The 11,807-nt window shown below is 39.4% G+C and overlaps 1 protein-coding gene across 4 annotated transcripts in view; it reads right to left on the bottom strand.

Moving 5' to 3' along the window:
• LOC121880040 overlaps window positions 1-8,956 on the bottom strand; it is a 29,249-nt gene extending 20,293 nt beyond the window's left edge. Inside the window, exons 1-3 of one of the 4 annotated variants that reach the window (XM_042387046.1) lie at window positions 8,820-8,956; window positions 5,882-6,148; window positions 110-264 (exon numbers count right to left, since the gene is read on the bottom strand). In XM_042387046.1, coding sequence (XP_042242980.1) covers window positions 110-264; window positions 5,882-6,113 — 387 coding nt within the window. In that variant the 5' untranslated portion in view covers window positions 6,114-6,148; window positions 8,820-8,956. Of the gene's footprint in view, window positions 1-109; window positions 265-5,881; window positions 6,149-7,035; window positions 7,677-8,819 lie in introns of those variants that run through there. The other 3 variants (XM_042387054.1, XM_042387037.1, XM_042387062.1) reach the window with 3 other exon arrangements.
• Between the last annotated feature and the right edge of the window lie 2,851 nt (window positions 8,957-11,807).

Genomic DNA, 11,807 nt, shown 5'->3' with positions numbered 1-11,807 from the left:
TTAAACACCCTAATGTTAACCCTCAGGTAACATAGGGGTGTTTAATTAATCAAAGGTGAACTAACATGAAGGGGGGCCTAATCTTCACCAACTTAGAAGCACCTCTCACCTTAGCCCACTCCAAGATACAGATGAAGCAGAAGACGTGCTCGCAAGAGTCCGGTGAGCCCACTTCTCCCCTCATCCTTCCCAGGCAGATGGCACAAGTCTCCGCCCCTGGAGCTCCATTGCTGCTGTCCGAGTCGCTGGATCCAGCTTCATCCTCTGAGGAAAATTAACAAACATTATAGTACAGTAGTCATTTGGGGTATTGTCTCCTGTGTAAAGTTCACACTGAAGCAAGCATTTATGAAGTGAAATCATGGTAAAGTAACAGGGAAGAGATTCTACAGAGTAAATAATTGAGAATTCCCTTTTCAAGTCTAAATCTTAGTGGAAATAAGCATCTGATGGCTATGTTGGCTATTTTTGGTCAAATTGCTCTACTATTTACCAATGTTTGTATACCTGCATTGTCTAGGTACATTGTGAATTGTAAACCTGCATGGTCTCTGTACAATGTATACCTGTGTTGTCTACAGTATATACAGTACATGCTGAACTGCATACAGTAATATCCCCATTAGCCGAAATCTTCATTCTCTGGAACTCTCCTAAAGCCGTTATGACTTTTGAGCCTAATGGGAAATTCCGGGAAAACTCTGCAAAAATTTCTCCATCCCGGGCATGGGAAATTTTTTTTACAGGAGTTCTGAGAGATTGCATCATGCTCTGATGCATCCCCTTGAGCCAAGCGCATGGGTGGGCTAGCTGCTTGGTGACTTAGGCCGTAGGCTTATACACTTAGTATATATTCTGTTGCCAGTGTTCAAGGTTGTTCCCTCACTCCCTGCTGTTTTTGCATACAATTTGTGTTGTACTGTACCGTAATGTACGAGGTCACAGTCAGCCAGGAATACAGTATTAAAGCAGTGTTAAGGCATAAAAAGTAATTACAGTTACGTATACTGTACAGTACTATACATTCAGTAAGTGTGAAAGTACTGTACACAGCAGAGTGGACAGTGTATGCCAACTGTAGGCTAGTGTGTAGAGCTGTATGTATAGTATTATTTAGTGTGTATAGTATACATTGTGTGTATAATCCCTCCTTCATAGAGGGAGAGGGGAGTGACAGTTAGCAACACCTGCTACAGCAGATGGTACAGGACAAAGGCAAGCCATCCTGCAGCTTCATATCATCATTTGGTCTGCCTGCATCACAAGCTCAAGGTGACAGCATCTGCTTGTGAGTACTGTACTGTACAGTGGTTTATTTACAAAACAGTAAAACACCCATAATTTGTAGCCCTCAAATTCGTAATATTTTGCTGTTACAAAGTATAGCTATACAGTATTACAATTTTCATAATACCATGTACAGTACTGTATTTGGTAAAATGTTGGATTATGAGAGACATTTACAAATATTTATGGCGCACATGTTGCCATGGGATAGAACCGCCTAACTCAGTGTAAACAAGCACTAGGTAGTAGGCAGCTATCAAACAGGGAGGTACTGCTGCCTGGGAAGATATTGGAAGCATAATGTGTTGGCTAATGGTAGACCCTGCTGCCATATGGCATCACAAATATTGTGACCAAGTCCCAGGTTGCTGATCTGACTTTCTGCCTCATTTACACACAGTTGCAGGGTCTCAATTGTTTCTCTTACCATTGACAACACAACATACTGTACATACAGTAATTGTTTCTCACTCTTGCTCTTTTGTTCATTTTTGCACTTCTTTATGGTTCTTTATTATTATTATTATTATTACCCCCCAGGACTTGATGTGGGTCAGTGACCTGTGCCCGAGTGCGCTAATCCCCGTAAAAAAAAATAAATAAAAATACCCGTTACGAGTGTCATTCACCGTCAGTTCAAGTTGATCAGTCGTAGAGTATACATCTACTGTGTGGTCGACCGCACAGGCTTTTTTCCTACTTGTTTTTACATCATTGCTCAGTGCTTGAACCATTATGTCTGATAGCTGTAAACCAAGCACCTAATCTGGTTGGTACTGTACTGTACTTAGAAAATTTTAAATTTTGAGTGGAGGAGATTACAGAAAAGTAGTTTTCTTTTCCATATGGAAAGTGTACCTCATTTCGTAAAATCTCATAATTCGCAAGGGTTAGTGTAGCTATTCTTTCAAATTATGGGGTTTTTAACGTAAGTGTAGTGGTGTTTCTGTCCGTGCGAGATGCACAGTTTAGAATCACGAAAAACTTACCACCAGTACCTGGAAAAATTCCGGGGATGATAAATTTGTCTCAATACCCGGAAATCTCTCATTCCCGTCGGAGCTTTGCATCAATTATTCCAGCCAACGAGGATATCACTGTACACTACTTGCATTGTGTGTACAGTACACATGAACTGTTTTTATACATGCTGAACCAAATGTAAACTTGTATGATGATTTGACTTTTCTATATATCTAGCAATCATAGCTCAAGGTTCACATTACACTACGAGTATGTTTCATTTCTCAAGGTTTACATCACACGACAAAATCCACAGAGAGATAATCAAGACTAACATAACGAAACACTGAACCAAATTAACAACAAAAGATAGCAGAGGCAGACACATGACATGCTTGACGAACAACTAACCCCCTCACAACACAGAGAAATAACATCGAACGACATAAAACAACAGCAAATTAAAATCCAACAGTGGGGGGTGGGATGGGGGGCATTATTGAGTTATATAGAAGCAGATTCAAAACTAAACTCAGTAGTGTAAGTTTTTAAGATTCATGTTTTTGTTTTTGTTGATATTCAGTGTTCAGGTGGATAGGCCTTGGGTTTTTATTTGGAAGAGACTGTGAATTCTAGAGTCCCTATATTTCTTACTTTTTACTCACTGTATTAATTACTGATGTACTTAATTACTTACAGTTAAACCTCCATGTAATGGACTTCTCTCTGTATAATCCATTAGATGGGGGTATCACATCTAACGGACTCTCTATGTAACGGACTTCGATCTCCATACAGTTCGATGGAGGTTTTAAGTCTAACGGACCTTCGATATAACGTATTTTCCTCTCCATATAGTCCGTTAAATAGAGGTTTCGCTACCTATGTACTTACTCAACTTACAGCAACTCTAGATAATAAAGTACAGGTACTCCTCAACTTACGACAACCCGGACATACGACCGCCGTAGTGGTATAAAATATTTTTTGAATTACGTATTTTCTAGTACCGAAACGTTTCCGTCCCGTACGACAGCGTGGGCTGTAAAAGTGAGAGTTCTCGTGGTGCTGATAAGAAAAGGAGACAGTCAATTACTTTTGATATGAAAATGAAAATAATAATGCAATATAAAAATGGAAAAATGGTAGCAACCATTTCACGTGACCTTGGCGTCTCTCACTCGACGATATCAACAATTTTGAAGGACAAGGCAGAGGCATTTGCTACTATTAATAAGGGGATGCAAATGTTTGAAGAAATGGAAAAAAATGTTGAGCATTTTGCAAAAGTTGACAGACAGATCCAAGATGCACTTGCTTACTACAAGGAGATTTAAAATGAAAAGAAAATGCAAACTGTACAGTCTAAATTGGACATATATTTTAAGAAGTCCCCCACTGCTGTCTCCTCATGCCCCACCACTGCTGCCTCTTCTCTCCCTAAAGATGAGACAATACCTTCAACAAGCAAGTATGTTAGCCTGTCTGAAGAAAGTGAACTTGATGACCCACCCAGCCCTGTCTCCTCCTCTGCTTCATCCAATTAATGTAGTCTTCATGTTTAATAAAAAAATTATTGAGGCCCCGTGTGCATTCAGCTGACTACATTAAAGGTAAGTGCACAGTAACACTTTATTAATTTTTCATTAGTGATTACTTTAACTGTACCGTATTTCATTTTAGAATTTCTATGTATTATTTTCACATTTTCGACTTACGACCAAATCGCCTTATGACCTGGTCGTCGGTCCGGAACCCAGTCGTAAGTCGAGGAGAGACTGTATAATACAAATATATTCACTGATTAGGGTAAAGATTTTTTTATACTGTATTAGCGGTTAGGTGAAGAGTTTGTTTGGGAAATAGTTACAAATAATCGACACGTCTTGCAAATCTGTCCTGTCCACACAGCTGCCATGGATTGGGTGCTGAGGTTGTATTTTATCGTTTCTACGGATATGAGTTTCACCCCCGAGGTCATTAACTTTGGGGTTCAATTTTCTTTACTAGTTTGATAGAATTTTTTCTGACACGAAGACATCACTATCATTATCATTACCCTAACCATCATTGTCACCATCATCATCATTATCATCTTCATTATCACCATCATCGTCTGTGAACTCTCTAAACACTACAGGCACATAAATCTTTACAGTACAGTATATAGCTTCTACTGTATCCTCCACCATAAACACACTACACCACAGTAGTAAAAATCTTTTGTGTACAGTGAACCCTCACTTTACGCTCAACCCACGGCGGCCCGCGTAAAGTGAGAAACGCGTAAAGTGAACAACATAACATATGGGATTAATTGAAATAGAGACCGGGCCGACCCCCAAACTCCACTTTTTCAGACACAATACCTACGTTGTAGTAAAAATAACTTCTTAATTTTATGATGGTATGCACACACAATTAATAATTAAGAGAAATATCAATAATATTAGGTTTTTTAACACTTACATTAGTAGAAAAGATGGCTGGGCACACGGGGATGGGGGGTTGGTTCCGAGGCAGAGGGCAGATTATTGGCCCTCACCTGTATCACTTGTATCAATTGTATCACTATCCACCACAGAGGCTTGCAGGGCCTCTTTGTCAAACCCCTCAAAGTCCATATAAGTCCATATCCTCACTATCATTATCACTATCACTGACTTGGGCCGGCTGTGGTGGGTGGCGGGTGAAGAACTCGGTAATGTTTTGATGACTGGGCGACCTTGTGCGCACCCTGCTCGCGCCGCTCTCCGCGTAAAAGGGTACACACACCGCGGAAAGTGAGCATTCCGGTTTCGGCAGGGTACCGCGTAAACGTGGAAACGCGTAAAGTGGGACCGCGTAAAGCGAGGGTTGACTGTATAAGAATAACACATCTCACAACAAGTTCCCCTTCACTCACGTCATTTCCGTCTTGATTTTTTAGCATCCTGGAGGTAAAAACAAAAAACAAAGCAATAATTAACCCGGCTTAATACCCGAGCAAAAAAAAAAGCAATGAAAAACCCTATTATTGTACTGTACCGTAGATAAAGCGGCAGTTATCAAGTCCTCAAGGCCATCCAGGTGACAAAAGCTCAACTAATAGAGTGATTTACAATGTTTAGTATACTACAGGTAGTATATTGTAAAGCGATGCAGATGACACACTGGCTCTAGGATAACGCTGACACGACGTCTGTTAGTTCTCGAATATCAAAATGAGAATGATCACCTGAAGACTACCGATGTGTATTTCACATTAACACTAACCACCACAACCTAACCTAACCATCCTAACATTAACTTAACCTAACTATCACTAACCTAACTTAACCAACCTAACACTAAACTAACCTATCCCCTTCCCCAGGTAGCATTAGGGTGTTTTTATCAATAAGTAAAGTAAGCTGGGGGGGCTAACCATCAGGTGACCCAGCATAACTGAAGGAAGTAAAGGACTTGGAGAGGTAAGCATGTAGCTTGGCTCGCTGGGAGGAACAGATCATTTAGTAAGAGAGAGAAAGCCGTCACCGCACATTACAGCATGAAGCTACCTGGAGTGAGATCAAAGCTTGGCTAAACATGACGTAAAAAAAATTATGAAAACAGTTTAATAGTTTCATGCACTATTTCTATATCCTCATACTTTGCGCTAACAGGGAACTAGTATGTGTGACACGTATAGGGTCTTCACCATCTGATTCATCGTCTGTTTCAGGCCTGATATTGGGATGGTCGTCGTCGTCCTCCGAGTCATAAGGCACCAACTTCCTCTTCAGCCCGGCTCTCCTGCGTGAGCCCAGGCTGGTGCCGGGTTCACTGTCATCAGACTGACTGCTGCTTCCCGCTCCAGACGTGCTATCATCTGAGTCAGCCATCTCTACGACTACTTCATCTCAAACTGGATTTGCTCCTGCAAGAAAAGAAATACTCTAATGTGGTGGCAGGAACAAGATACCAACAAAACAAAACTGTACCTGGTACAGTACAGTACAGTATCTTTCATGAATACACCTGTACTGAGATCATATTTTCTTAACCACCCTGCTGAATAAAATTGTCTGGCATTAGCTAAATAAAATATTAAAAGTGGCATCCCTGTAGTGATGGGTTTAACTCTTAAACATTTATGAGATTCCTAATTGAATAATGTCATGCATCAGAAAATGCAGAAATTATTTCACCTTTCTCAACTTGAACAACTGACAACTTATACAGGTATACTGTACATTTTTTGTGTTGCTGGAAGGTGCACCTGATACTGTACTGTGGCTCTGAAGGCCATTATAAATGACAAGTGACCTATACAGTGCTGTCCTTAACCTACACTTGGAAATACATAATTTAGTTGTACATTAAGAGGTTGGTGAAGGACCTACATTTACAAAGTTGTAAACTGTATTTGGGTGGAAATAAGTGAGAAGATAGAGTTGTATAAACATGATGTGCAAGAAGTGAAGCTGGTGAATAATGACAAGTTCAACTAAATAGAATTTTTGTGGAGGGACAGTATGTTGAGGAATGGGATGATGTCAAGACTGGCTCCCTAATGTTAACCTAACCTAACCTTCACATCAATGGTTCTTAAACTTTTCTCATCCCAACCCCTCTGTAAGTGACAGTGAAACCTCTGATCACATCACTAGTTTCAACCCTAAAAGTGGATTTAACTGTCCTGTACAGTGTAACATTAAAATTGTAGGCATAAAAACAGCAATAACAAAAGCATATAAATACTGGATAGTAATACCGAAATGAAATCATAAAAACAGCAAAGGTTATACAAAGTAGAGTACACACTGTGTTACAGTCTCAGGGATGCTGGCCACCTCAACGCTCGGCAAAGCAACCAGCCAAGCTGGGGACACTGCCTCACTGTTTTCCCTAGTTATGGTGCCCTGCGCTGTGGACTCTCTTCTCTGACCTCCACACATTCACCACACAGCTTCACGGCGGAAACCCGGATATACTTAAATTTTTATACCATGTGATAATCACATCTTATATAATTTTTCTTCACTTTCTGCATGTAGGATTGTGTGTGCGTGTAACTGAGTATCTCCCTGAAATTACGAGTTGAAAAACAACCATAATACTGTACAACATATAGCTCACAGGTGTGGAACACTTGGAAATTTCACCGCATGGTCCGGGAATTACTTGGTGCTCATTTTAAATAATTCGTCCCAGAACATACAGGGTACAGTTATTTTCTAGCATTCTAGATACTGGGATGCTGAATAAACGGCTCCATACCAGTACAGTTTAGGGTCATGTAGGCAAATAACAGATATACAGTAAAAAAAACTTCTTTGCAAAGGGGGGGGGATTTATCAATAGGAAGTTGGTATTCATTGCGCTTGTCATTTGCAAGATGGCATCATTGTCGATGCAATGTGTAACAACGACATTGCCATTATTATTCATGGGTAAACTGGGAAGAAACAGAGGTTAATTTTTACTTAAGGACATGAGTCCCTAGGGATTGACCAATATGTTTTTCCAGTGTGTTTTAAATGAATCTGACCTTCATTTTTGGAGGAAATTGCTAGTTTTTGCCCCCCCCCCAACAATAATGGGGGAGAACCTGAGAAATCGGGGTTTTTGGGTGGGGGAGAAAACAAAAACGAGTCATCCGACCTAACCTAACTGACCTAACTCCTAGCCGGACCAGGTAGGCCTAACCTGACCCCTAACTGGGGGCAGACCCCCCAGTAGGCCTAGCTTAAACTAACGTAAATGTTTCAGTAGTTAAAACTTTGGGGTGCGCCATGTGCGAAGGTACAATACCTTAGTTGGAAGTGGAAGGACCAGGGATATGTAAGGATTGGATAGACTAATCGTCTTTCTCGTAAAACTGGGCAATAAACTTAAAATAATCGTAGGAGCACAACTGACAGACAACCTCCACCACGGCCATTGTGAGACTGGTCAATGAAATTATCCAGACTGCTTCTTTAAAAAAAATCAAATGTGATTAGTCGAAAAAAATTTGCGTGACGATATCGATACCTCATTGGTCACGACTGGATGACGTCAGTCAGCATTGCGCATGCGTGATGAGCAGATAACATTGCCTCAAAGAGACGAAGACTGAAAACTGCTTAAAATCAATTAAATTCAATTGTCGCTATTATCCATTTCTGCCATGTATATATGGGGTTCAAAATGCTCAGAATAAGGAGATTTAAATGTTTCAGTAGTTTATAACTTTGGGGCGTTATGTCAGAAAGCAAAATAATACCAAAACCTAAATAGGAAAAGTGTTATTTAAACAAAATATTAATCACCTTTCACACACACACCTGAAACACTCTACACCACTCTTACCCAACACACACCTCTCGCACTTTCTACACACCTGCCACACAACTCTCACACACTCTACACCACACACTCTACACCACACACTCTTACACCACACACTCTACACCACACACTCTTACACCACACACTCTACACCACACACTCTACACCACATACTTTACCCCACATACTCTACCCTTGGTCATGGAGTGTGAACATCAGGCAACACCTCTCACACCCACTACACACCTCTCACACCTCTCACACACACTCTTTACCTTCTTTCACTCTTAATCCAAGTGGCCCTCTTACTAAAACTTGTCAGTAGTGGATTAAATATGGTGATATCCCTTAAAATGTTTAGTTTGGGATGTGGGTGATGTTTACGTGGTAGTTGTCAGGTAGTGCTGGTAGATGGCGACTATTTCTTTATTTACCTTCATATATCCTTTATAAACATGATACCAATAAATACAAATAATATATAAAAATTTCTTCATAATATTAACCCAATTTAGTGTAGATTTATATATATATTAGAAATTTTTACCTAAATATATGTGATGCAGCTCTGATAAACAGCTATATCGTTCTCTTACCTTTAATTCTGTCTTTATTTACCATATTTACCTCGATATATCCCTTAAAAACAAATAATCTACCTCATAAAACATAAGTAAACATATATAATCCATTAAGTTATTATATAAACTCAAATTAATGTATATTTATATGTATTTTCACAATTTTATCATCAATAAACTTTTACCTAAAAATACGTCGTGAAAATTGTGATATTGATAATATATATAATATATGATCGACATTTACGGGAGTATTTATAGTTAATTATAAATCTATGTTAAATGTTGTAATGTTTTCAATATTTAATGGCAGAAGAAAGTCTGTTTTTATTTATTTATAGTACAGTGGTATAATGACAAAGGTTACTGGGTCCCTCTCTCTCTGGCGAGTGTGACAAGTGTATACAGTATAAATATTATAAAGGGACTTACTAAAGCCTAAGGAAGGAAGGATATTTCATTAACACATAATCAATATTATTTACACAATATCTGGCCAGTATGGGGAGGATCATCGTGTCTCCGTCATGGGGTATTTCTTTCTCATGTTATTTTAGTTCACAGTTAAAATGACCTAACTATTTTTACCAGCTTACGTGTATCATTCTGGAAATAATAATACTAAAATAATAATAATAATAATAAAATACGACTCGTGACCATCAACTATTCGGTAATTATAGGTGTTTTATGACAGTTTTGTACGCTGATTACTTTCATTTCTATTAATTTTCTTGGGAAAATATTTAGTTTTCTAGATATAGGCAAGTTAAGATAACATTCTTACAGTCGCTTCATCGAATCCAGGTAACAAAGTCACAGGAAAAAAAGAAAAGTTAACTATCAAATTCTCACATTTTTTAAGGTTAATATGTCAATCAGTTTCAGTAAAGGAATATGCAGAACCTAACCTAACCAAAATTGTGACTTTTTTCCTGTGACTTTTTTCCTGTGACTTTATTACCGGCCACCGCTTCATCAGCTGTGATGTGACAGATGTACACAATACAGTCAATCAAAATCGAGTCAATGACAGTCAATCACATTCGAGAATTTCACATAGCCAATCACATACGAGGTGTGTTCCCGTTGTTTTGTGGATACTGTGTCCTAATTTAGAGGTAACTACAACCTTACGTTGAAATTATTTACAAATCACAGTACCCTACCCATGGATTATATACTTGTAAGGATAGTTCACCAAGCACCTGTTATACCCAAAATGAACAGCTCGGTGACGTTACTGTTGTACACACGTCATCTGGTGAGCTCCGTGTGTGCCCGCGCCCGAGGACTAAACACAGTAAAGACACGTTGCTGTAAGGTCATTAACTTTACCTCCGCCCCATTCAATGACGTCACGCTACCCCTGGTGACCCGTGACCAGCTGGTGCCCAAGAACTACATACAGCCTTGGCTTGGTTGACATTTGATTGTTTCATTTTTTTTAACACGCGTAAGACTTAGGTTTTTCTGTGGCCAGGTATAACAAAATGAATGCCTTATGTTCTCACAGTCCTCCCCAAAAAGTGATCTAGCAAAAAAAAAAAAGCAAAACATTACAAAGGAACACCCGGGGAGGGGGGGGGGGCAAGGGCATTTCGTTGTTGACATGGACGAAGCAACTCAATTCTTGAGCTTTTTAGCAATGCAAAGATTTTCCTTTTGTCAGACGTAACAAGAAAAATATACCACGGTCTTCTGGATGACCTGATATTGACTGACATTGCAGAACTAAGAAACTACAAGACAAGTTCTCACGCGTTTTGAAACAAGCGCGGTGGTAACACCTGAAGCCCACGTAACATTGTCCTTAATTTTAATTTTTTCAAGATTTTTAAATATTTTCAGGGTTCATTTTGGTCACATACAGCAAGTTGAATGTCTCACCTTCCTGTAGATACCTGGATATCGACAGACATTTCAGAATTAATGAGATACAAAAGAAATATGAACTCTTCAAACAAGTTCTCGGCTAGCCCAATGTGGTGCTTACTTTATCAGAGCACTTGCAAGACATTTATCCATTTATCAAAAAAAAATTATCTCTGGGAAATCTATAAAACTTGATGTGGTCTCTGGTTGGGATTTGAGCGTTGATGATGCACCCGCATATTGTACAAATTACCATAATTATTGATACACTGGTTCTGGGAGCAGACGCGGGCAAGGATAAAAATAAAATACTCGTGTGTGCTCGCGTCAGCTTCCTACAGAATCAGATGCAGGTATGTATTGTATTATCAATGTTCAAACAGTGTAGTCCTTGCTATAAAACATCAGGAAATATGATATGTCTGATTCGTGTCATCTCATACTAGCTTTTTTGGCATAGTGGTAAGGAGAGCCATAACAAGGGCTACTAGGCTGGTAAGTGGTGGAAATGTGTCCAATGGGATTCGATTGTCATTTTTTCTCATCCAATCAGTGGGAAGTGATTGTATAACCTCACCCAATCAGCATCGAAAGCGTGTTTAATACCCGTAGTCAGCTTTCAGAGAGAGAGAGAGAGAGAGAGGTTGCCAGTGAAGGGGAGAAAGAGAGACAACTCAACCTAACGAAACCTAGTTTAATGTATCCTAACCTAACCTAATTTGAGCTAACCTAACCTAGCCTCACCTAAGCTAACCTAATCTAGCCTCATCTAACCTAACCTAGTTTAATCTAACGTAACCTAACATA

Source organism: Homarus americanus, unplaced genomic scaffold (genome assembly GCF_018991925.1).
Source record: "Homarus americanus isolate GMGI-L3 unplaced genomic scaffold, GMGI_Hamer_2.0 scaffold50564, whole genome shotgun sequence".
NCBI classification, from domain to species: domain Eukaryota; kingdom Metazoa; phylum Arthropoda; class Malacostraca; order Decapoda; family Nephropidae; genus Homarus; species Homarus americanus.
This window is presented reverse-complemented; position numbering and strand designations above follow the sequence as displayed.